Source organism: Brachyhypopomus gauderio, chromosome 13 (genome assembly GCF_052324685.1).
Source record: "Brachyhypopomus gauderio isolate BG-103 chromosome 13, BGAUD_0.2, whole genome shotgun sequence".
NCBI classification, from domain to species: Eukaryota; Metazoa; Chordata; class Actinopteri; order Gymnotiformes; family Hypopomidae; genus Brachyhypopomus; species Brachyhypopomus gauderio.
In genome coordinates, this window is record NC_135223.1 from 6,517,812 (window position 1) to 6,544,180 (window position 26,369).

At 46.0% G+C, this 26,369-nt stretch overlaps 2 protein-coding genes and 1 long non-coding RNA gene across 3 annotated transcripts in view; 1 reads left to right on the top strand and 2 right to left on the bottom strand.

Annotated features, from left to right (window-relative positions):
• Positions 1-2,403: 2,403 nt before the first annotated feature.
• On the bottom strand, positions 2,404-3,363 carry LOC143473976 (uncharacterized). Its single transcript, XR_013120663.1, has 3 exons — positions 3,197-3,363; positions 2,772-2,804; positions 2,404-2,487 (listed from the first exon to the last, which is right to left on the bottom strand). It is a non-coding gene; the product is annotated as an uncharacterized LOC143473976 (long non-coding RNA).
• Positions 3,220-10,119, top strand: nrsn1 (neurensin 1). Its single transcript, XM_076971217.1, has 3 exons — positions 3,220-3,376; positions 6,269-6,466; positions 7,123-10,119. The coding sequence occupies exons 2-3, from the start codon at positions 6,278-6,280 to the stop codon at positions 7,522-7,524; spliced, it is 591 nt and encodes a 196-aa protein (XP_076827332.1). The 5' UTR covers positions 3,220-3,376; positions 6,269-6,277; the 3' UTR covers positions 7,525-10,119.
• A 2,384-nt stretch (positions 10,120-12,503) lies between these two features.
• Positions 12,504-26,369, bottom strand: part of LOC143473918 (doublecortin domain-containing protein 2-like) — a 33,932-nt gene continuing 20,066 nt past the window's right edge. The window contains exons 8-9 of the mRNA XM_076971120.1: positions 14,721-14,797; positions 12,504-13,458 (exon numbers count right to left, since the gene is read on the bottom strand). Coding sequence (XP_076827235.1) covers positions 13,135-13,458; positions 14,721-14,797 — 401 coding nt within the window. The 3' untranslated portion in view covers positions 12,504-13,134. The remainder of the gene's footprint in view (positions 13,459-14,720; positions 14,798-26,369) is intronic.

Consider the following 26,369-nt stretch of genomic DNA (forward strand, 5'->3'; position numbering starts at 1 on the left):
GAGTGTGAAGGGAGTGTGAGGGGAGTGTGAGGGGAGTGTAAGGGGGGTGTGAGGGGAGTGTGAGGGGGTGAGAGGGGAGTGTGAGGGGAGTGGGGGAGTGAGAGGGGAGTGTGAGGGGAGTGTGAGGGGAGTGAGAGGGGAGTGTGAGGGGAGTGTGAGGGGAGTGTGAGGCACACACACACACACACACAAACAGGGCCGTTTTAATAACTGGCGGTGGCATGTGGAGGTAAACAGCTTCATCCCATCATTCAGATTCTCACCTCCAGGACCTTCTGGACCTTCACAGACCTAATGCATCTTCATCTCAATCTCACCAAAGGTTACTGAAAACCAGAAAATATAACATTTTAAAAAGCAACAATTCAGCACACCTGTCATTCTTAATGTGAAGTACTAATTAAACATATTTAAAATTAAACTATATAATTAAACTATAGTCAAAAGAGTTTCCTGTTTGATTTATGACATCTCATCCGTGTTTGGGTAATTCCACAAGTCTGTAAAAAGTGTGCATGACCCTGCTTAAGGCCTATGTAAAGAAAAGAGTTGGAGATCCTTTTGACCTGAACACTTTATCAGGAACATCCACTCTATGTCCACAAGTCTACAAGTCCAAAGAGACGGGATTGCAGTCTGGAGATTTGGACAGGTCTGTAATCTCAAGACTTGGGAGGTTATGTAGTCTTAAAATTGAGCATGGGTACAAGACCACTAAAGCTGGTCAGCTATAAGAGGATGTAACCATCTGTACTTTGATAGCGGAACTTACGAAGCAGCACGAGGAAACTAATACGTTGGGAAGAGACCAAATTCTGTGAATTCCAGGCACGCTTCCAGGAACACAAACAACTGCAAACCACAAACCGTATCCACAATGGGAGAATGGAGGACACCTCAAACACTACAGTAGGAGAAGATAACTCAAACACTACAGAAGAAGAGAAAACAACTCAAACACTACAGCAGGATAAGAAAAGACAACTCAAACACTACAGTAGGAGAAGATAACTCAAACACTACAGTAGGATAAGAAAAGACAACTCAAACACTACAGCAGAAGAAGAGAAGACAACTCAAACACTATAGAAGGAGAAGAGAATAACGCAAACACTACAGAAGGATAAGAGAAGACAACTCAAACACTACAGAAGGATGAGAAAAAACAATTCAAACACTGCAGAAAGAGAAGAGAAGACAACTCAAACACTACAGCAACAGTCCACTTCCATGACTCCCCATTGCTACAGAAACAGTATGCTTCATTGCTCAGTGTAGTAGAAGCACTATTCAAATAATACTGGTGCCCAAGGCCCAAACAGATCCATAAAATGGAGTAAAATGAGCTGAAGACCCAGAATCCCTGCAGAACAGGACCAGGACCCTGCAGAACAGGACCAGGACCCTGCAGAACGGGACCTGCTGCTGTTGTCATTCAGCACTCTCCATTTTTGCATCTTTCTTCTCACTGCTGTTTATAGACTGGTGCCCCGTACACCTGTTGGGTGTTTTATAGACTGGTGCCCCGTACACCTGTTGGATGTTTTATACACTGGTGCCCCGTACACCTGTTGGGTGTTTTATACACTGGTGCCCCGTACACCTGTTGGGTGTTTTATAGACTGGTGCCCCGTACACCTGTTGGGTGTTTTATAGACTGGTGCCCGGTACACCTGTTGGGTGTTTTATAGACTGGTGCCCGGTACACCTGTTGGGTGTTTTATAGACTGGTGCCCCGTACACCTGTTGGGTGTTTTATAGACTGGTGCCCGGTACACCTGTTGGGTGTTTTATAGACTGGTGCCCGGTACACCTGTTGGGCGTTTTATAGACTGGTGCCCCATACACCTGTTGGGCGTTTTATAGACTGGTGCCCCGTACACCTGTTGGGCGTTTTATAGACTGGTGCCCCGTACACCTGTTGGGTGTTTTATAGACTGGTGCCCCGTACACCTGTTGGGTGTTAATGCATCAAAGCAGAGCGTTGACTGCTTCAGTCTCTTTGATTCATTTTCATGCATGAGAGAGGGGCAGTGATCCCCATTTCCTCCACTCCTCCAACTCTCCTCTCCTCCTCTCCTCTCCTCCCATCCTCTCCTAGTTGACACTAATCACAGACAGGCAGAAGCCCTCGTGGACGAGCTGGATGGGAGGATTTCAGCTGAACATATAATTAAGAGTCTTCATCGTTTTGTCTACCCATGATGCTGCTGCCTGGTGTCTTTAGCTAAATATGCAGTGATGTAACATGAACAGCTATAATTCTTCATTCTCACAGTCTCAGAGGTGCTCAGCAAACAGGCCCACAGGAGCCTTTAGTGTTAATTGTGATTGCTGTTCAGAATATGTGATGAATATATGACGGAGACATGAGCTCTTACATAGTTGAACTGTGAGGGATCTGTGAGTCCTGCAGCTGTTCTCAGATCAGAGTGAGATGCTTCTGTAACTCTGGAGATGGTAGTGAGTCAACTGAGTGAGTCATGCCTTACCACAACACACACACACACACACACACACACACACACACACACACACACACACACACACACATTTCAGCATTTGATCTGTGTCTTTTATGTTTTTAATCTGGACAAGTTTAACCACTTAACAAATGAATGACGTGAGCTTTGCTGTTATGGAATCATCCATTCAGTAGTTTGATGTGGTGAGTCTTCTGGGTAATATGAGAGATTAGTATAGGATCCCACACATTGTCTTGCCTATAGCCACAGAGTGGTGATAAACACTGCACTGATTAACTGGCCTACCTGACGCGTGTCACTGGAGCGCTCCAAGAATAGCTGTGGTCATTTGAAAGACACAGAAAAGAACCAGACATGCAGAGATGTTAAAACATCTCCTATTCATTCATTTATTCATTCATTAGTTATTTGCGTTCATTGTCAATGACACAATGACATCATCATGAGGTTATTAATCAAACACTGCTAGTAATGCATACACATACATTCCACACAAGTTCCCAGTAAAATCCCAGGAAGTAGTAAATGAATAGGATTTAATAAGATTAGCTCAGCAGATGTGAAATCTTGAAAATATTCCATAAAAAGCTTTAGACCTTGTTTTCACCAGAGAATTAACCACAGAATCTATGCCCAGAGTAAAGGTCATTTTCAGACTGCTTTCGTAAGTTTCATTGTTTTTGCTTTGTCTCTTGTCCGTTCACACTGACCTCTGCTCTCCTCGCGCTCAGCTGTAAATCACCTTCCGAATCCTGAAGAGCACAGCCGGCGCGTGCGCAGAACGTCCGATCGCGTCTGGAACGTCGGAAGTAGAGTCGCGAGGCGCAGAGTGATGGGTCGCAGGTGAGCGGGTTACACCGAGCGATCACTCTCCCGACTGGTTATGACAGGTAAGCGCTGCTCTTTTTTACAACACAATGATAAACGTTCATAAAAACAAACGGTTTGAGATAAGTGTCCGTTGCGTGTATTTACGCCAATCTGTGTGCACGCGGACGAGAGTCACGTATAGGACAGCGTATTAGAAGGTTAGCACCCACCGGTGCGTTGTCACGTTTCACTTTAGTTCAGTTATGTGTTCAATAAAAGCTAAATATCAGTATAGGCTGTTGTCAATAGTGTGGGGACTATATTGTGATTTTAAACGTGTTACGGAAATATTGCGTTTACTGACTTGTGTATTAAGACTCATTGTCTAAAACTTAATTTCTTTTTTGACAATTTGATCTTTTGAAACATGCCATTTATTACATTCTCCGATTTTAGGCAGAGAACGATCAGAGAAATCTGGGTTATTTCAGTATGGCGTCATCCGTTACGCTAAGTACCCGAGAAAAGACATTCAGTACCAAGGACAGCGCATCGCTGGCGAACAGCGTCGTGTGTCGCGTCAGTCGAATTTGAATTTCCTGAAGGAGGTTCAGATGTTTGAATATTACCGTTCAAGTTTCAATGCCTGCCTGTTCCTTTCAAATCAAATCGATTTTTGCTTCTTCTGGTGCACGATAGTACTTGTCGTCTTGACAACAGTATCACGTGACGAAGTAATTCCTCCAGAAGGGAAATAGTGTCATCATGGTGTTAGTGACTCGTCAACACGACTAGGATTAAACCAACGCAGAAGAACTGACCTGATTAAGTACCGTTAAATGAACAGTTATAACATACTGATTCATGAAAGATGTGTGTGTGTAGAAGGGTGCATTAATCACCTAGTAGGGACCAAATGTTCCCATGACAATGAGGAAACATGGAATAAAACATTTTTATTCCCCGTGAAGGAAAGTGCCCTCTGCAAACAAATGCACCTTTAACACTAACTCAGCCATTAACACAGAAACTAACACAGCCAGCACTACTTGAATTTGGATAGTGAGGTTAAGATTAAGATTAGGTTTGGGTTATGTCACGTAGGGCAACGCCCCCTCTCGTAGCTGTCACTCTGGGTTCCCTCATGTCCGTGTTTCCTGCCTGTTTGTCCCGCCCTGCTCGTTTGTCTTCGTGTTTCCTTGTTTGTTACCACGCCCAGCGTCAGTGCCATCACCTGTCCCTAGTTAGTTTCTATGTATAAAGTCCCGTCATTCCCCAGTCGTGTCAGCCGTGATTTTGTCTACTTCGTGCCTTGTGCTTTGTTGCCTGTTGGTTGTTAGTATTGTTTCCGCTGCCTGCATTCCTGCCTGTTCCGTGTATCCCCGTCGTGTTTGGTTTATCTGTCCGAGTATGTCTGTTGTTATTTCTTGTATGGACTGCCTTCCCGTTATGACCCCTGCCTGCCACTACGACTCTGCTTTTGGAATTTCCTGTATTAAATCTCGCTCTCCTCCGCGTTTGTGTCCGTCTCCATGTTCTGCCCAGCGCAGATCGTTACAAAATCACGGCTCACACGACTGGGGAATGACGGGACTTTATACATAGAAACTAACTAGGGACAGGTGATGGCACTGACGCTGGGCGTGGTAACAAACAAGGAAACACGAAGACAAACGAGCAGGGCGGGACAAACAGGCAGGAAACACGGACATGAGGGAACCCAGAGTGACAGCTACGAGAGGGGGCGTTGCCCTACGTGACAGGTTAACTGTAGAATTAAGATTAGGATTAGGTTTGGGTTAGCTGTAGGGTTAAGATTAGGATTAGGTTTGGGTTAGCTGTAGAGTTAAGATTAGGATTAGTTTTGGGATAGCTGTAGGGTTAAGATTAAGATTAGTTTTGGAATAGCTGTAGGGTTAAGATTAAGATTAGTTTTGGGTTAGCTGTAGGGTTAAGATTAAGATTAGGTTTGGGTTAGCTGTAGGGTTAAGATTAAGATTAGGTTTGGGTTAGCTGTAGGGTTAAGATAGCAGAGTGACAGTAATACACAGGTCAGTGGAAATATCTCCTAATAATAGTACTACCAACATGAGGGCAGTTGTGTGTGTGTGTGTGCATGTGTATGTGTGTGGGTGTGTGGGTGTGTGAGTGTCTCCCTTGACTGAAGGGGTTAAGAAGAGGCTGAGATAACTGACTCATTCTCCTGCATGTTCTCCGGGTTCATTACTGAGGTTCACAGTGCATTCATCACTGTGTTGTGTGATTGAATTGCAGTAATGAGCAGGAACTGTGTTCAGTGTCTGTCCAACATCAGTAACAACATGTATATGCCCATACCAACAAGCTGCAACAGGGATAGAGCTGGTATGTGTGTTATAACTGGAGAGAGAGAGATAGAGAGGGATAAAGAGAGATAGAGAGAGAGAGGGACAGGGAGAGTGAGAGCGACAGAAAGAGAGGGAGAAAGAGAGGTATAGGGAGAGAGAGAGGGATGAAAAGAGATAGAGAGAGAGAGAGAGAAAGAGATAGATAGGACAAGGAGAGAGAAGGAGGAAGAGAGCGAGAGAGAGAGAGACTGAGACTAAATGTCTTATACAGTTTGTGACTCATACCAGCTGGAAGAGCAGAGGACCAAAATCACGCCAGTTCTCTCTGAGGCTGGAACGCCATCCGTCCTGCTGGTACTTGACCTGCCGTGGTGGTGGACGTGTGGAGGATGGGGTGGAGGCACAGGGCGGCAGCCTCCGTCACTAGCAGCCACATGACATGGCAATCAGAGGAAACGAGCGCTTATGGGTAATGTAGTGCAGTGTAGGAGCTGTGAAACCTCACAGTGCCTGTTAAGGCATTTGAGGTTGGGATCCAAACAAGTGTATTATGTACGTTCCCTTCAGGACAGTGGATCTTGTTTGGTTGATCTGTTTCGTGTTGGGTGTGTGTGTGTGTTTGGGGGGGGCACATGTGGCACTCAGATTTGAAGGATGACTTCATGCCCTGAGATCTGTGGGTCGGAGTACGGAGTGGGGCAGCCCAAGGGCAGCACCCAGCGCTACGGGGTGCGTTCCTACCTCCACCAGTTCTACGAGGACTGCACAGCCTCCATCTGGGAGCACGACGAGGATTTTCAGACGCAGAGATCGCCGAGCAGGTGGAGCTCTGTGCTTTGGAAGGTGAGACAGCATACAGTACCTGTGAGAGAACCTTGCAACCCATTCACTGGGTTCTGCTAAGCTCCAGTGGGTTCTGCTAAGCTCCAGTGGGTTCTGCTAAGCTCCAGTGGGTTCTGCTAAGCCCATCTGGGTGTCGCTGTTACATTCGGCTAGGCTCTGTTGCAGTCCACTAAGGTCCCCTGGGTTCCGATAGGCTCTTATGGGTTCCGATAGGCTCTTATGGGTTCTGGTAGGGTCTCATGGGTTCCGATAGGCTCTTATGGGTTCTGGTAGGGTCTGATGGGTTCCTCTAAATTCTGCAAGGTTCCTTAAGGCTCAGTGAGTTTCCCTCAGAGCACAAGCCCCTGGCAGACTCAGTTTTAGACATTCAGTATTCATTTTTGTGTGGTTTATACTTTACAGCAGTAAAATGGAATGTGACAAAATAACCCAACAGCAATAATAAGGTTATATGGTCCTCTGAGAAGATAAACAGCTGCTGGATCACATTAAAGAGGAAATGCCGTCGTGCAGCGAAGACGCACTACAGAACACGAGCAAGGAAACACTGCAGCATTAAAGGATGTTTGTAAAACTGAAAAATGTTTAAAGATGTTTATTTATGTGTTACTTCTCCTGTCATTCTTGTCTTTTATCTGGTCTTCTCTATTCTCCAGGTCTGTCTTGCACTTGGAGCCTTGATTGTGGTGGCTGGCCTCTCTGTTCTCCTGGTGGGCTACGCCACCCCCCCGCGGCTGGAGGCCTTCGGCGAGGACGAGCTTCTCTTCGTGGATGTGCGCGCGGTGCACTTCAACCGGGCCCTGGACGCCTGCAAGCTGGCGGGTGCCGTGCTGTTCTGCGTGGGGGGCAGCGGGCTGGCGGCCGGCCTCCTCCTGGCCGCATGCGTGCAGGGCGGGTCCAAGGAGCACGTCCGGGTCCGACAGCGCCGCTTCCGGGAGCGACTCGCCGAGATCCAGGCGTCCGTGCAGCCGCTCACCCGCGCGCCCACACCCGGAGAGGCCAAGGTGCCCGTCACGCTCTCCAAGGTACAGAGCGTCCAGCCCGGTGCGGAGACCTGACCACGGGCCGGGGCCCTCCCACCGCTAGTGACATCACCCCGGACCCAGTGCGTTGTGCAACATGCCACGGCAGCTGGGGGTCCCGTAGCGCTATGAAAACACCGCAGCTCTCCTAATGCATATAATCAGTCTATATCCAAGAGTATTCCTGGTATCTGAGGTATTATACAGCACTCGTTACATGGTGCTCCTGAAACTAAACAACCCAGCACACACACTCTGCTAGACTCATGTGACGACGGCTCTGAGTGACAACCAAAATTGAAAAAAGAAAAATCTTAGATGAGTTTTAAGGCAGCTGTTAGCGGGAACTCCATCCTGGAGTTTCATGACATGTTCATCTCAAACCTGGCCTGAACTGTATTGTTTAAAACCGCATTCTATTTGACAGATATCCATATTAACGACATTTTACATGTGCTTTATTCTTTACAGCACTCGCTCTTGCCTTAATGAGATTCTAGACTCTCTGAGTTCTAGATTATTTGAGCTCTAGATTAATCTAGACCTCAGAGAAACATTTGTGAACCAGTATATGCGTATTTCAAATAAAGCAACTACAATGAAAACAATATCTAAACTTTTGAATGGGTTAAGACCACAGCACATCAAACATCATGTCTGTCAGTCAACGTGCTGTACTGAAGTCCACTTGAGTCCAGACTGGACCTAATCTAGCCACTAAGACAACTGGGTCCAGTCCAGTGAATATTGTGACAAGCATCTTAGCAGTTGTTGATTTTCTTGTAGTTTCGGAATAAAATTGGCCTCGTGTTGTAACTCCTGAGACATCATTTTAAACATGTCTGTGTTGCTGCACCCTATACCCCCGTCTCTCCAACTACTCATTAAACACTTTTATAAACACTTCAACGTACTGCTGCTGTGACCATAACCGCTATTTTAGAAATATATCCATCCGCCTCGTTACAGTTAACAATCTAAATATAACATTCCAATGGGAATTTTGCCGCAAAGGTTAAGACAGAAACATCTAATTAATGTTTTTATTTAACAAACAATTTAAATAAATGTGGCAATAGTCCAAACCAAACGCTTTCTCTCCCTCACACCATTTTGCTGGTAGATCATAAACTTTCCCTCAGCATTTAACACGCAAAAATTAAACAAAACTGCTTTCTCATAGTTAAAAAAAACGTAAGACAGTCTTATATTCTTAAGCACAAATCTATCTTTACAGTTGAGTTTACTATCATTCGCACAGATCTGTTTTTACAGTTAAGTTTACAAACATTCGCACAGATCTTTCTTTACAGTTGAGTTTACAAACATTCGTACAAATTTACATATTTATGGTGCTTCCGCTTCCCCCAAATGCGTTATTTACAATGTGAAAGAAATGACGAAGCAGGTGACAAAGCAGAATCAGGCACGCAATTTTATTTAATCACGCAGTGATAGTCCACGCGTTGATGGTTCACGCGGCGGTGGCTCACGCGGTGATGGTCCACGCGGTGATGGTCCACGCGGTTCCGTGCACAACGCCGTTGTTCTCACCACAGCAGGTTTTTCCGCGCGCGCGTACGTTTAGCGCGTCTTCACGTGATGCGGGTTTTCGGAGCATGCGTAGCTGTTTAGTGCTGTTGTAGCTTGTCGCATTTTTGTAGTATCTTGTGTTGGGTTTTCATCCGTTCCCTTCTATCACCTTAATCATAATCGATTAGCTTATGTGCATCCATAAAGACTAAAAGCTGAAAGTGACGTTTATTGCCCATATATTCCAATAATCTAAAGTTTATTTTGGCCTTTGAGTCACTATGTCCACTGCAAAAACTGCTTGGTCATACAGTTTACGCTAAATATAGAGATATAGTGTAAGCATTACATGTCAGACAGATAAGCTAAAGGTTCAGTTGTACTTTTACGAGTGACCGTAGCGCGCGCGCCTCCGCACACCTCGCGCGACCCCGCGTCACACTCTTTGCAGTGTTCAGTGACTGAACCGGCGTGGAGCTGGAGTCTATTAGCGTTTGACAAGTGACTTTATGCGAAATTACTAGACTGGCTTTCTTTCACTTCAGCGTTACACTCCGTAACGCAAAACGTAATATAACGAGTACACGCGGAGAGATCTTTTATTTCATAGCTTCTCCCCTCAAAGAATGCAAGGATGATGCTACTTTTTGGTTATCAGAATTATACCATAACTTCATAACAGTAGCTGTTGTTTTAGCTGACAATAAGCCAAATAAAACAGTGATACCTGCTGTAGTCCAAAATAAATCAATTTTTGTCCCACTCTCAGTCACGAGACTAACTGTAACACTGCAGTCAAAACTGGTTTAAGTCTGTAATCAGTCTATGTAATAGGTTCCTCCGAATGTATGTCAGAATAACACTGATGACTTAAGGAATGATGTTATTCAGATTGGGAAGATATTCTGTGTAACTATTAGATAAACCTTCTGAGCTCTATAGAGTACCTCAGAGAATAATGATGTTTTCTGTTGCAATGGAAAATGTGAAGTAACCCAGAACATAATAGAGATGTTTAAAGCTCTTCTTTCTCCTCTTGGAACATGTCTATTTTATTTTGTTTTTCTTGATGAAGAAATAAAGATGCACTTAATGCTGGTTTACAGTGTGAGGATATTTTTAAATAATATTCACCTTAAGAGCTCAGGCTGACATTAACATTCTTAACATTCAAAACCTGCATCTCCCACAAACACAGACTGTACACAGACTGTACAAACTACACAGACTACAGGCTAGACACAGACTGTACACACACAGCACATACTACACACAGACTGTACATAGACTACAGGCAGAATGTACAGACTGCACTCAAACTGCACACAGACTAGTTTGATGTTAAGGATTCATGACCTGCACCATGGGTTACTGCGCACAGTGGAGGACTTTCAAAATCTCAGTTCAAGCTGCTTATCACTGTGCTCTAGATCACAGTGTTCTGATGATCTAGCTGTGTGTTCTAGATCAGTGTTCTGATGATCTAGCTGTGTTCTAATGAAAATGAATGAAAGCCTGGCGTTCATCATAAGAAATTTACATTGACAATATCAACACCCAGAACTTTCATTCTAGTTATCTTATACTTAGCCTGATTGTGTGATTTATTTGTAACTTGTGTATTAGTCTGTATAATTTGTTTTTGTGTAATTTGTGTGTTAACGGGCCGCCCAATGGAGGATGGGTTCCCTTTTGAGTCTTGGTTCTCCCGAGGTTTCTTCCTATTCCCCACCATCATAGGGAGTTTTCTTTGCCACTGTCGCCTTTGGCTTGCTCATTAGGGATTTGGACCCATAATATTGTTAACCTTGTAAATCCTGTAAAGCGCTTTGTGACAACATATGTTGTGAAAAGAGCTATACAAATATATTTGATTTGATTTTGATTTGATTTGATTCTAGATCACAGTGTTCTGATGAACTAGCTGTGTGCTATAGATCAGTGTTCTGAAAATCTAGCTGTGTGCTCTAGATCACAGTGTTCTAATGATCTAGCTGTGTGCTCTAGATCACAGTGTTCTGACAATCTAGCTGTGTGCTCTAGATCAGTGTTCTGACGATCTAGCTGTGTGCTCTAGATCACAGTGTTCTGACGATCTAGCTGTGTGCTCTAGATCACAGTGTTCTGACGATCTAGCTGTGTGCTCTAGATCAGTGTTCTGACGATCTAGCTGTGTGCTCTAGATCACAGTGTTCTGACAATCTAGCTGTGTGCTCTAGATCAGTGTTCTGATGATCTAGCTGTGTGCTCTAGATCACAGTGTTCTGATGATCTAGCTGTGTGCTCTAGATCAGTGTTCTGATGATCTAGCTGTGTGCTCTAGATCACAGTGTTCTGACGATCTAGCTGTGTGCTCTAGATCAGTGTTCTGACGATCTAGCTGTGTGTTCTAGATCAGTGTTCTGATGATCTAGCTGTGTGCTCTAGATCACAGTGTTCTAATGATCTAGCTGTGTACTCTAGATCACAGTGTTCTGACGATCTAGCTGTGTGCTCTAGATCACAGTGTTCTAATGATCTAGCTGTGTGCTCTAGATCAGTGTTCTGATGATCTAGCTGTGTGCTCTAGATCACAGTGTTCTAATGATCTAGCTGTGTGCTCTAGATCACAGTGTTCTAATGATCTAGCTGTGTGCTCTAGATCAGTGTTCTGATGATCTAGCTGTGTGCTCTAGATCACAGTGTTCTAATGATCTGTGTGCTCTAGATCAGTGTTCTGATGATCTAGCTGTGTGCTCTAGATCACAGTGTTCTAATGATCTAGCTGTGTGCTCTAGATCAGTGTTCTAATGATCTAGCTGTGTGCTCTAGATCAGTGTTCTGATGATCTAGCTGTGTGCTCTAGATCACAGTGTTCTAATGATCTAGCTGTGTGCTCTAGATCACAGTGTTCTAATGATCTAGCTGTGTGCTCTAGATCACTCTCCTGTCGGCTCACTGGGATGGTGGTGGTGATGCTGGGTGTTTGAGCTTAAAATAGCTGTACAGGATGGCTGCTCACCTATATGAGTCACAAGGGCATCTCTGCCTCTCTGTCTATCCTCTGTGCGCCAGCGATGACTCACCCGTTAAGCCAAAGAAACCATCAGCCTCTTACGCAGTTCTCTGCTTCAGGGCGTGGGCTCGGCTGTCCAGGGCCCGGGAGTGCAGGCTCTGATCTACCTGTGACAGGCTGGGCTACAGCCACACCCTTCCAGACACTTCCTGTCCAGGTCCTGGTACTGATACTGGTACTGGTACTGGGGTCTAAGAGCCCACAGAGGGACTCGTCACGCAGCAAACCAGCCTCAATGCTTCTTATTACTATGAAGGTGATATTATTTGACTCATAGACCACGTGGTAATCATTAGGAGTTGGACACACACCCTGCTGTGTTCTGGAGTGCATGTGTTTGAGGACATTGGTTGTGTTTATTCTACTCAGTTCATTATCAGACTCTTCAATGCTGTGTCGTTTCCCACTGAAAATAACACAGAGCAAATGCCGCCACAGCCTGTTTATTAAGCAAAACTGCATTTGATACATGAAGCAACACATCGCCAGAATTGAGCGGCGAAGCAGAAACAGTTTTTAGACGAAGCACAGAGAGCTGGCTGAGCTGCTGCCATGACCACGCTGGACTTGCAGGAACCTTCTCACACTTCAGGTGAACCTTCAGATTTGTGCATTTACAAAGAGGACAGATCACGAGCTGATGTGAATATGAAATAGACATGAGTCAAGACACAAAAACATACAGCGGGCCAGCGTCACTACATGAGTTCAGCCTACGTCCAGCACAGTAGTGCAGCAGCTGGTCCAGACAGCGTTGGAGCCATTACATCACTGTACAGCCTACCTGCCGCATGGTACCATGGACTATGAGCAGACGTTCACGCGGTGTCCTAACCCAGCGAACTATTCACGTATTTGTGCTGTTTCTAATGCCTGAATCAAATCGTTAACATTACCATCGCTCATTTGAATCACTGTCCGTCTGCCTGAAACTCCTTCTGTCTCTTTTCTCTCTTTCATTATTCATCAGTCTTTCTTTCACCCCTTTCCTCTCGTCTTTATTCGTCACGTTCCACGCTCGTCCTCATTATTGTCCCCGTGTCCTCACTCCCTGTCCTCTACCCCGTTACCACATCATCGCCCCCTGCTGCACCACTTTCCTCTATGTCCCCTCCTGTCTTCTCCTCTTCCTCTATGTCCCCTCCTGTCTTCTCCTCTTCCTCTATGTCCCCTCCTGTCTTCTCCTCTTCCTCTATGTCCCCCCCTGTCTTCTCCTCTTCCTCTGCATCCTCTCCTGTCTTCTCCTCTTCCTCTGCGTCCACCCCATCCTCCCCACGTTCTTCCTCCTCCTCCTCCTCCTCTCTTACTGGCTCCGCCTCCTCATTGATGTCAGTGCCTGTTTCTTCTTCAGGCTCCGCCTCTTCATCCTCGCCTGCCTTTTTCTGCAAAGAATGTTGAGATTGTGCTTGACTACCATAAAAAACTAACTTTGAGGACACATTCACCAATAACTGTGGCCACACCTGGTCCCTACCTGCAGACCACACCTGGTCCCTACCTGCAGACCACACCTGGTCCCTACCTGCAGACCCCACCTGGTCCTTACCTGCAGACCACACCTGGTCCTTACCTGCAGACCACACCTGGTCCTTACCTGCAGACCACACCTTATCCATACCTGCAGACCACACCTGGTCCTTACCTGCAGACCACACCTGGGTCTTAAGCCTGGTTCACACTACACGACTTTTCAGTCGTCAGGTTTTTGTGCCGTCCGCACTACACGACTGGTTGTGCTGTAATCACGAGTCTTTCAGTTGTTGTGGCTTTCACACTACATGACTGATCGGCGACGCGGGCTCACGAATTAAACGACTGGGGAATCGTCGACTCATCTGGCTGCCGTCCAAAAACGCGAGAACACGAAACGAAACTCTCCCAGAACCAGCAACACCACGTAGAAGAAAAAAAAAAACTATGTACTTGTACTCCACATTTTCGTTATTATTTTTTTTTACCGTTTATACACTCCATAGTCCCAAGTTGCCAGAATTATTTCATCTCTCCGTTGCAGTGAACATAAATATAATCAATCGCACTATTTCTCCAGTGCTGTCACAATAACTTAAACACAGTGTTGTAGTAAAGTTGTAAGAAAGGTGAGGATTTTGTGTGTTTGCTGGGTTACTGTTTTGAAAGTTTTGAAAGTATTCTTGAAAGTTTTTTACATTCTTCAGAGATATCTTCAGCGGTGCCGCGGTTCTCTCTCCGCGTTCCCATTGGCTGTAGCTAGACGCTGCTGCCGACTCTCGTCTGCGACGAGTCAGCGACCAGTCGGCGACGGCTCGGGGAGCGTCTTTCAGCAGTTCACACTACACGACTAAGCGAGCGACGAGTGATCGCCGATTTGCCTCCGACCACAGTTTCTGGCACCGATCAGTCGGCGACTGAAAAACCAGCCTAAAATCGTGTAGTGTGAACCGGGCTTTACCTGCAGACCACACCTGGGTCTTACCTGCAGACCACACCTGGTCCCTACCTGCAGACCACACCTGGGTCTTACCTGCAGACCACACCTGGTCCCTCTACATTCGTTCATTTATGAATGTGAAATCTGAGAAGAAGAAGCTTTCTCAGCCTACTCATACATCCTCTGTTATGCTAAGTGTTGGACTTCAGGAGTTCAGAAGATCAGGAACCCCACCTGTCCATCAGCTGCAGACTCCTCTGCTGGTGGCTCGGCCACACCCTCCTCATCCTCCAAATCTGGCTTCTGGTCGTCTGGTGAAGTCCAAATGTGAAGGTGGGAAAAATACAATGGCGTTAGTGCACAGGAGTGGTGCAACACTGCCACCCCCTGGAGACAATCTGAACTACAGTCTGTCGTGGCATATGACAGATGGTAAACTTAGGCTACTGAGTCAGGTATATACATCTTAATTTTATCAGTCATCATTTTGCATTACATTTACATTTTTTTATTGTTTTCAAATCATTAAAAAAATATTTTTATAAACATAAACATAAAATTTATTTTAGTCAAACAAAGATCACCACAGTAAGTCACACTTTATATTTGGGATATCCAACAGCCAATACACTCAACTGCTATTTTATCAGGTCCCCCTGTGTGGAGCTGGGCATCTCTGACCCTAACTCTGACCCTGACTCTGACCCTGACTCTGACCCTGACTCTGACTCTGACCCTAACTCTGACCTTGACCGTATTGTCAACCTTTCAGTCAACTTTAACTGTTAACCCTGAGCCTAACCATTCTATTATAGTCAACTTTAACTGTTAACCCTGAGCCTAACCATTCTATTATAGTCAACTTTACCTGTTAACCCTGAGCCTAACCATTCTATTATAGTCAACTTTAACTGTTAACCCTGAGCCTAACCATTCTATTATAGTCAACTTTACCTGTTAACCCTGAGCCTAACCATTCTATTATAGTCAACTTTAACTGTTAACCCTGAGCCTAACCATTCTATTATAGTCAACTTTAACTGTTAACCCCTGACCCTGACCCTGAAGTTGACCTGCTGTGTTCAGCAGCAGTGTTATTGCACCTCAATTATTGGCATAGTTCGCACCAACAGGATTTATCTGGGGTTTTTTAAATATATGTCTCCATATTTATTTATATTCATACTTATTCATACATGCATTTAAATGCAAGTGTAAGCCTGCTGTAACACATAAGGATAAGTGGTGAGACCCTTTTGGGGTCTCTTGTTAGAACCTCATGACCTGGACTTTGGTATGGTAAAACGTCATTCTGTGTCCATTTTAAGGCCGACATTTAGCAGATACTAATAACCACTTATCTGAAGAAGAGACGCCTCCAAGACCTTCTCACTGACAAAGAGAAGTCTCACTAACAGCACTGGAGCGCCTGTACACGCTGATCTGATATTATCATTCTCCTGCTTATTAAAGATCCACGCTAACGGGAGCGCTCACCCAGCACATAATAATGCCACCAATTAAGGCCAGGGGTAAAATGACCATTTAGTGCCCACAGAGGTGTTGCGCAATCATTTCCTTCAGATTTACACAGCCACCATTGTATGGTCTAGTAAACAAGAAAATTACATGAGTGTTTTAAATACATAATGGGTTATAAATCAAAATTATGTGCGAGAAATCAATATACTCTTAATAATGAAGCTGTAGGATAAATGTAGCTCGTATATGTTAACCGTTGCCTCAACTAGCAGATATAAAAAATATTGCTATGCAGATTATAACGTTTTTGTCCAGATGCCTAATGCATCTCAAATGCAAAACTGATTGAAGTTTGGCACTGCAGATGAAATGCTGAAGCAATAATGGGCTTCTTTGAATATTTTATGGAAATGGCGCACATTTATTAACGCTAGTCCGCAGCCGTGAGTGTAAGCAAGTCAGCTAATGCGACTATAAACATTTTAATGTGATCGAGAGCGAGTCCCGCCTCATAAAAATGCTAAATCAAATTAAACGCAACATTTTAAAGCCCGCTTTCATTAAAGGCTGGAAGTGGAGGGGGTGCGGTAAGGAAACTGACTGAAGAGATGAGCGTCTGTTTTCTTTGCCTTCATTTTCAAAGGCAAGCGCGGTCTGTGCCGCCAGACTGAAGCTGATTTACATGCCAAAGTCATTATGCACTAAGCAAGACATTCAGGAGGATTCGGCGTCTGCTTGGGCTGTCGGCTAAATGGCACACGCTCTATCCGCCCGCTGACATGAGCACAACGACTCCAGTTTCAGTCAGACTGAGCCGTGAGGATGTTCAGTGCAGACAAATACGTACAGACGACAGAGGATAAACAAGAAAATCAATGGTGGTCATGGCATCAATAGAAACACAAGATGAAGGAGGGAGAGAGAGAGAGAGAGAGAGAGAGAGAGAGATAGAGAGAGAGAGAGAGAGAGAGAGAGAGAGAGAACATTTTGTAATCCCATTTCTGGATCAGTATCTTTTTCCTGGCTCTTAGAGAAGGCCTCTGATCTCAGCTTCTTATAGTGAGAAGGTTTGTAAGTCGCAGTGCAGTTTTCAACAGACACACAGAACTAGTTTACTGTTGGAGCTGTTGCTGTTTCTTCATGTACAGCTGACCGTACACCCAGGATACAGCTGACTGTACCCCAGACACAGCTGAGTGTACCCCAGACACAGCTGACTGTACCCCAGACACAGCTAACTGTACCTCAAACACAGCTAACTACCCCAGACACAGCTGTCTACCCCAGACACAGCTGTCTACCCCAGACACAGCTGACCGATGGTGTAGCCTCAAAGGACTGGACTCAGACGAACAGGTCACAGATGGACCAAGTCCTGAATGCATAATCTGTGGAGAAAGCTTGAGCGTTTACACAGAACTTCATATGGTGTCGTATGGATTATTTTAATAAGGCATAAAGCACCCCGAGGCTCTGATACAAACACAAGCACCCTCTGAAGCTGATGTCCGTCACATGGTGAAGATGTCTGCCTAGAAGTGACATCTCTGGCTGAATATTTCTGCAGTGCGTTGAGGTTCTAAGATGCACTTCCGTGTCTTCTGTATATGTTTGGAAACCAGACACCACTGAGAAGGTTTAGAATGTCTCCTTGGAGAGATGCAGTTTTGATATGGTACATGCTAGCATGTGAATGCGATCTGAATCAAAATGTCACCAGTGCAGACTTCTACAACACTAAATGCCTTCTACAACTCAAAACCCCTCTGATCTACACTAATCTTGAACATTAGCAACGCGTGTGGTTAAACTCCACACCACTGAATCACACTTAAAGGATGCAACGCACTCATGAATATTCAAGCATCTCCCTCGAGACCCTCAGAGAGGAACCTGAAGCCCCTCCCACTACAGCTGTCGCTTGGTTGACCCGTGCTGCACTAGTAGTGTCTCCTTCAGGTTCTGGACCTCCAGCAGTGGTCTGGGAGCACCAGGCTCCTCGCTAGTATCTGCTCTCTTCTGGACTGGGATCTCTGATGTTGTTCCTGGCGTCTGCTGGAGACATTCTCCCACACAGCCCCCAAAAAATGACCCTGTTTCCAAAGGAACCACTGTTGCTTTCAACTTCCACGTCTTCTCCAGATCTTTGTGTTTATATATATATATATATATATATATATATATATATATATATATATATATATATATATATATATATATATACTGTATATACTGAATATGCTGCATATGCTGTATATGCTGTATATACTGTATATACTGTATATGCTGTTTATGGTTACATGGCGCTGGTTTGTGCAGTAGGCTGGTCTGTTTATGCAAATCAAGTCCGGGAGCAGAAGTTGTTAAAGGCGCTGAAATCCGTGTACTGCAATGATCTTATTATGATGTGGAATAACTTTAATATTTTTTTATAACAGCGCATAAACACAGGGTAATAACCTGTCCTCTGATTTGGCGTTGTGTGTGTAGCAAAATAGCACTACCAACTTTCAATGAGAGGTCATTAAGAGGTCATTAAGAGGTCATTAAGAGGTCATTAAGAGGTTGCAAGAAGGGATTAAGTTGATGCCCAAAAATGCAAATCCAGTCAAAAATACTAATATATAATAATATTTTGACATGTGTTTGCACTGTGATCATCTGTCATCGTGAAAGTTCAAAGATCCAGTAAACTTCATTTTCTTAAACCTAAGCACTTAACATCCCTGAGCCAAACATGCATGACCAGCTCAAACAATCTCCACTTCAAAAGTGCAAAATCCATTCCCTCCAAACGGGACAGCAAGCAGGTTTTATTTTCTACCTTTTCCACTAGACTACACCTGACACAGGTTAGCCGATTAAGACGAAATATCATTATTTATTTTTCTTAATCCAGTAACACCCTCAAAAAGGATCTCAAATGTAAGCCTACAGGTTTTAAAGGGGTGCCTGACGAATACTTTGGTAGGATAATAGATCAGCTTAATTTGAAATCAGAGGTCGTCTCTTCACACCGGCGGGATATCATCGTCTACAGCAGGAAACACAAGGTCTTGGCCAAAACAGTCTTCTCTGCGCTTGTTGAAAGCGAACGCTGTTTGTGGGTATTAAGAATTCACACATATGAATCCACCACGGAACAAAATAAGCAACCTTTCATCCTGTGTTCTTATAAAAGTGATTGGATCAACAATGCAGGCTTTAATGATGCACGGATAAACAAGCTCTCATCAGAAGCACCAAAGGACGACCAGGATCTGTGGTCTTCTGTAGTGACTCGACCTTTGACCCTCTGTGTACTGGGCTGTGTAAGCTATTCGACAGTTCCTTCAGAATCTCACATTCTTTTCAGATGTGTTCAAAGTTTTTTTTCAAATGGTGAGATCAATTGTCAAAGACACGGATGTCCAAGAGCGTACTACAAACTATGCCTGCGGTTATTTATTCCAAATCGGCGTGATCCACACAAGGACACCGTTAATCGTTACACACACCGCTTAAAAACCATGCGTTTGGCGCGACTCCTTTTCTTCGGTGGAAAGTGTACGTGGTGCAGACAAAAACCCCGGATGCCTTTGGAACAGCAATTATGACAGCTAACCCTGGCCTGTCCCTCATTATCCGCTGCTGTTGTGTTCAAATAATACTATCGAAAAAGCAATACACATCCGTCTGTCGCTTGGCAAATTGATTACATCTTAAATGTGCAGCGAATAAAAGGTTTCTATTCACAGCAGGGAGTGTTTTCGTCCTCGCCCTATACATGCAAGGCCACAGTGAAATACTTCACTGCTCTTAGCTAGATCACGGCTTTTCATACTGGATTGAAATGAGGGTACAACAATTACGATGCCTTTTGTGACAAAAAACAAGAAAGACAAAATTTACAAGACACATGTGACAATCTTGGCCACGTGTGTGACGAACGATAACCTGAACACTGTCACAGTACACCGACGTGTCACACAAATAAAAGACAGTCTTGACATGGTCTTGTCATAGTCCTGACATGGTCTTGACATTGTTTTGACTGGGTCTTGGCATAGTCTTGACATGGTCTAGAAATGGTCTTGACATGGTCTTTATATCATGGACTGAAATACTACAGATGATGATATAGTGTGACATAATGTTTCATGAGGTGAAAACCTTCTTTTAGGGACAGAGTTCATTGAAAAAGGTCTTGTTTCCAAACTCTTTACCCATATACAGCTCTTAGCTTTGTGTATCAATGGATCAGACATAGAAGAGTTACAAGCCAGCTACCGAAGCCCGTGTCTGGCTCATGCCATAATGGGTAATGATGGCGTGTCTCATTTCGGGATATGTAGCTCAGGCTGGCCAATCCCCACAGGGCGCCGAGAGCAGCGGATACAAAGCCGACCTAATTGGGGCCCCCGACGCCCTGACTGGGAGGTTTGGTCCACGTGCTGGAGGAAAGCAATTAAACTCTTTTAAGAGATATGAACCGTTAAAAGAGGACTGAGTGGCTTTGGGGGGTGGGGCAAATCACTCCAATGATCTGGTGGAAAAAATAAATCAGTAAATAATTACCTCACACAGCTAGCACAGAAAAAGAAGGCCAATCAGTGCCAGCCCTCCACCCTCCACCCTCAGCCCTCCACCCACCAACCTCCACCCTCCACCTTCAGCCCTCCACCCTCCACCCTCCACCCTCCGTCGTTGGGCATGTTTCCTGATTTGCCAGATACTGGTAGCCACACTGAGTCTGAGGACCTTAACAATCAACCTACCCAACCTGGTCACCATCGAGAAGACATGGAGGATGACTGATGGGAGTTCTGACATGGAGAATGATTGACAGTATGTTTCCAACATGGATGATGACTGACAGGGAGGTTCCGACACAGAGGTTGATTGACGGAGTGATTCAGATATGGAGGGAGGTTCTAACATAGACGATGACTGTCGGGGAGGTTCTAACACAGACGATGACTGTCGGGGAGGTTCTAACCCAGACAATGACTGACAGGGAGGTTCTAACATAGATGATGACTGACAGGGTAGCACATGCTCCAGTTTGATATCCTACTGTATATCAAACAATGACTGACAGGGAGGTTCTAACATAGATGATGACTGACAGGGTAGCACATGCTCCAGTTTGATATCCTTCTGTAAAGCTGTCTGTGCAGATGAGGTGGCTGTGGACAGTGTAGTTGTTGTGAAGCGTATCTGTACCTAAGGACGGCTTTATGCCTGTCAATCCAAACATGCTATAAGTGCTATTTTTGACATATAGAGAGAACTGGAACTAGCACAGTTTTCTTTTTGTGTGAAAAGTTGACATGTCTGTGCTTAGGGGTGCGTGGCTATTAACCAGGAAGAGAAGGCACAGCTCCCATGACTGATGAAGCAGGTCTCTCCCATGACTGATGGTGCAGGTCTAGCCCATGACTGATGAAGCAGGTCTAGCCCATGACTGATGAAGCAGGTCTCTCCCATGACTGATGAAGCAGGTCTAGCCCATGACTGATGAAGCAGGTCTCTCCCATGACTGATGAAGCAGGTCTAGCCCATGACTGATGAAGCAGGTCTCTCCCATGACTGATGAAGCAGGTCTCTCCCATGACTGATGAAGCAGGTCTCTCCCATGACTGATGAAGCAGGTCTCGCCCATGACTGATGAAGCAGGTCTCTCCCATGACTGATGAAGCAGGTCTCTCCCATGACTGATGAAGCAGATCTCTCCCATGACTGATGAAGCTGGTCTCTCCCATGACTGATAAAGCTGGTCTCTCCCATGACTGATGAAGCAGGTCTCTCCCATGACTGATGAAGCAGGTCTCACCCATGACTGATGAAGCAGGTCTCTCTCATGACTGATGAAGCTGGTCTCTCCCATGACTGATGAAGCTGGTCTCTCCCATGACTGATGAAGCTGGTCTCTCCCATGACTGATGAAACAGGTCTCTCCCATGACTGATGAAGCAAGTCTCTCCCATGACTGATGAAGCAGGTCTCTCCCATGACTGATGAAGCAGGTCTCACCCATGACTGATAAAGCAGGTCTCACCCATGACTGATAAAGCAGGTCTCTCCCATGACTGATAAAGCAGGTCTCTCCCATGACTGATGAAGCAGGTCTCTCCCATGACTGATGAAGCAGGTCTCACCCATGACTGATGAAGCAGGTCTCACCCATGACTGATGAAGCAGGTCTCTCCCATGACTGATGAAGCAGGTCTCTCCCATGACTGATAAAGCTGGTCTCTCCCATGACTGATGAAGCAGGTCTCTCCCATGACTGATGAAGCAGGTCTCTCCCATGACTGATGAAGCAGGTCTCACCCATGACTGATAAAGCAGGTCTCACCCATGACTGATAAAGCAGGTCTCTCCCATGACTGATAAAGCAGGTCTCTCCCATGACTGATGAAGCAGGTCTCTCCCATGACTGATGAAGCAGGTCTCACCCATGACTGATGAAGCAGGTCTCACCCATGACTGATGAAGCAGGTCTCTCCCATGACTGATGAAGCAGGTCTCTCCCATGACTGATAAAGCTGGTCTCTCCCATGACTGATGAAGCTGGTCTCTCCCATGACTGATGAAGCAGGTCTCTCCCATGACTGATGAAGCAGGTCTCTCCCATGACTGATGAAGCAGGTCTCTCCCATGACTGATGAAGCAGGTCTCACCCATGACTGATGAAGCAGGTCTCACCCATGACTGATGAAGCAGGTCTCTCCCATGACTGATGAAGCAGGTCTCTCCCATGACTGATAAAGCTGGTCTCTCCCATGACTGATGAAGCTGGTCTCTCCCATGACTGATGAAGCTGGTCTCTCCCATGACTGATGAAACAGGTCTCTCCCATGACTGATGAAGCAAGTCTCTCCCATGACTGATGAAGCAGGTCTCTCCCATGACTGATGAAGCAGGTCTCACCCATGACTGATAAAGCAGGTCTCACCCATGACTGATAAAGCAGGTCTCTCCCATGACTGATAAAGCAGGTCTCTCCCATGACTGATGAAGCAGGTCTCTCCCATGACTGATGAAGCAGGTCTCACCCATGACTGATGAAGCAGGTCTCACCCATGACTGATGAAGCAGGTCTCTCCCATGACTGATGAAGCAGGTCTCTCCCATGACTGATAAAGCTGGTCTCTCCCATGACTGATGAAGCAGGTCTCTCCCATGACTGATGAAGCAGGTCTCTCCCATGACTGATGAAGCAGGTCTCACCCATGACTGATAAAGCAGGTCTCACCCATGACTGATAAAGCAGGTCTCTCCCATGACTGATAAAGCAGGTCTCTCCCATGACTGATGAAGCAGGTCTCTCCCATGACTGATGAAGCAGGTCTCACCCATGACTGATGAAGCAGGTCTCACCCATGACTGATGAAGCAGGTCTCTCCCATGACTGATGAAGCAGGTCTCTCCCATGACTGATAAAGCTGGTCTCTCCCATGACTGATGAAGCAGGTCTCTCCCATGACTGATGAAGCAGGTCTCTCCCATGACTGATGAAGCAGGTCTCTCCCATGACTGATAAAGCAGGTCTCTCCCATGACTGATAAAGCAGGTCTCTCCCATGACTGATGAAGCAGGTCTCACCCATGACTGATGAAGCAGGTCTCTCCCATGACTGATGAAGCAGGTCTCTCCCATGACTGATAAAGCTGGTCTCTCCCATGACTGATGAAGCTGGTCTCTCCCATGACTGATGAAGCAGGTCTCTCCCATGACTGATGAAGCAGGTCTCTCCCATGACTGATGAAGCAGGTCTCGCCCATGACTGATGAAGCAGGTCTCGCCCATGACTGATGAAGCAGGTCTCTCCCATGACTGATGAAGCAGGTCTCTCCCATGACTGATGAAGCTGGTCTCTCCCATGACTGATAAAGCTGGTCTCTCCCATGACTGATGAAGCAGGTCTCACCCATGACTGATGAAGCAGGTCTCACCCATGACTGATGAAGCAGGTCTCTCCCATGACTGATGAAGCTGGTCTCTCCCATGACTGATGAAGCTGGTCTCTCCCATGACTGATGAAGCTGGTCTCACCCATGACTGATGAAACAGGTCTCTCCCATGACTGATGAAGCAAGTCTCTCCCATGACTGATGAAGCAGGTCTCTCCCATGACTGATGAAGCAGGTCTCTCCCATGACTGATGAAACAGGTCTCTCCCATGACTGATGAAGCAGGTCTCACCCATGACTGATAAAGCAGGTCTCACCCATGACTGATAAAGCAGGTCTCTCCCATGACTGATAAAGCAGGTCTCTCCCATGACTGATGAAGCAGGTCTCTCCCATGACTGATGAAGCAGGTCTCACCCATGACTGATGAAGCAGGTCTCTCCCATGACTGATGAAGCAGGTCTCTCCCATGACTGATAAAGCTGGTCTCTCCCATGACTGATGAAGCTGGTCTCTCCCATGACTGATGAAGCAGGTCTCTCCCATGACTGATGAAGCAGGTCTCACCCATGACTGATGAAGCAGGTCTCACCCATGACTGATGAAGCAGGTCTCTCCCATGACTGATGAAGCAGGTCTCTCCCATGACTGATGAAGCTGGTCTCTCCCATGACTGATGAAGCAGGTCTCACCCATGACTGATGAAGCTGGTCTCACCCATGACTGATGAAGCAGGTCTCACCCATGACTGATGAAGCAGGTCTCTCCCATGACTGATGAAGCAGGTCTCTCCCATGACTGATGAAGCTGGTCTCTCCCATGACTGATGAAGCAGGTCTCACCCATGACTGATGAAACAGGTCTCTCCCATGACTGATGAAGCAAGTCTCTCCCATGACTGATGAAGCAGGTCTCTCCCATGACTGATGAAGCAGGTCTCTCCCATGACTGATGAAACAGGTCTCACCCATGACTGATAAAGCAGGTCTCACCCATGACTGATAAAGCAGGTCTCTCCCATGACTGATAAAGCAGGTCTCTCCCATGACTGATGAAGCAGGTCTCACCCATGACTGATGAAGCAGATCTCACCCATGACTGATGAAGCAGGTCTCTCCCATGACTGATGAAGCAGGTCTCTCCCATGACTGATAAAGCTGGTCTCTCCCATGACTGATGAAGCTGGTCTCTCCCATGACTGATGAAGCAGGTCTCTCCCATGACTGATGAAGCAGGTCTCTCCCATGACTGATGAAGCAGGTCTCTCCCATGACTGATAAAGCAGGTCTCTCCCATGACTGATAAAGCAGGTCTGACTGATGAAGCAGGTCTCACCCATGACTGATGAAGCAGGTCTCTCCCATGACTGATGAAGCAGGTCTCTCCCATGACTGATGAAGCAGGTCTCACCCATGACTGATAAAGCAGGTCTCTCCCATGACTGATGAAGCAGGTCTCTCCCATGACTGATGAAGCAGGTCTCTCCCATGACTAATGAAGCAGGTCTCTCCCATGACTGATGAAGCAGGTCTCACCCATGACTGATAAAGCAGGTCTCTCCCATGACTGATGAAGCAGGTCTCTCCCATGACTGATAAAGCAGGTCTCACCCATGACTGATGAAGCAGGTCTCTCCCATGACTGATGAAGCAGGTCTCTCCCATGACTGATGAAACAGGTCTCTCCCATGACTGATGAAGCAAGTCTCTCCCATGACTGATGAAGCAGGTCTCTCCCATGACTGATGAAGCAGGTCTCACCCATGACTGATAAAGCAGGTCTCACCCATGACTGATAAAGCAGGTCTCTCCCATGACTGATAAAGCAGGTCTCTCCCATGACTGATGAAGCAGGTCTCTCCCATGACTGATGAAGCAGGTCTCACCCATGACTGATGAAGCAGGTCTCACCCATGACTGATGAAGCAGGTCTCTCCCATGACTGATGAAGCAGGTCTCTCCCATGACTGATGAAGCAGGTCTCTCCCATGACTGATGAAGCAGGTCTCTCCCATGACTGATGAAGCAGGTCTCACCCATGACTGATAAAGCAGGTCTCACCCATGACTGATAAAGCAGGTCTCTCCCATGACTGATAAAGCAGGTCTCTCCCATGACTGATGAAGCAGGTCTCTCCCATGACTGATGAAGCAGGTCTCACCCATGACTGATGAAGCAGGTCTCACCCATGACTGATGAAGCAGGTCTCTCCCATGACTGATGAAGCAGGTCTCTCCCATGACTGATAAAGCTGGTCTCTCCCATGACTGATGAAGCAGGTCTCTCCCATGACTGATGAAGCAGGTCTCTCCCATGACTGATGAAGCAGGTCTCTCCCATGACTGATAAAGCAGGTCTCTCCCATGACTGATAAAGCAGGTCTCTCCCATGACTGATGAAGCAGGTCTCACCCATGACTGATGAAGCAGGTCTCTCCCATGACTGATGAAGCAGGTCTCTCCCATGACTGATAAAGCTGGTCTCTCCCATGACTGATGAAGCTG

What these genes read in the sequence shown, in the direction of transcription:
- nrsn1 (XM_076971217.1), top strand. Translation starts at nt 6,278, where the DNA reads ATGACTTCATGCCCTGAGATCTGTGGGTCGGAGTACGGAGTGGGGCAG. An exon ending in GGAGCTCTGTGCTTTGGAAG is followed by an intron (nt 6,467 to 7,122) that starts GTGAGACAGCAT and finishes TCTATTCTCCAG; the next exon opens with GTCTGTCTTGCACTTGGAGC.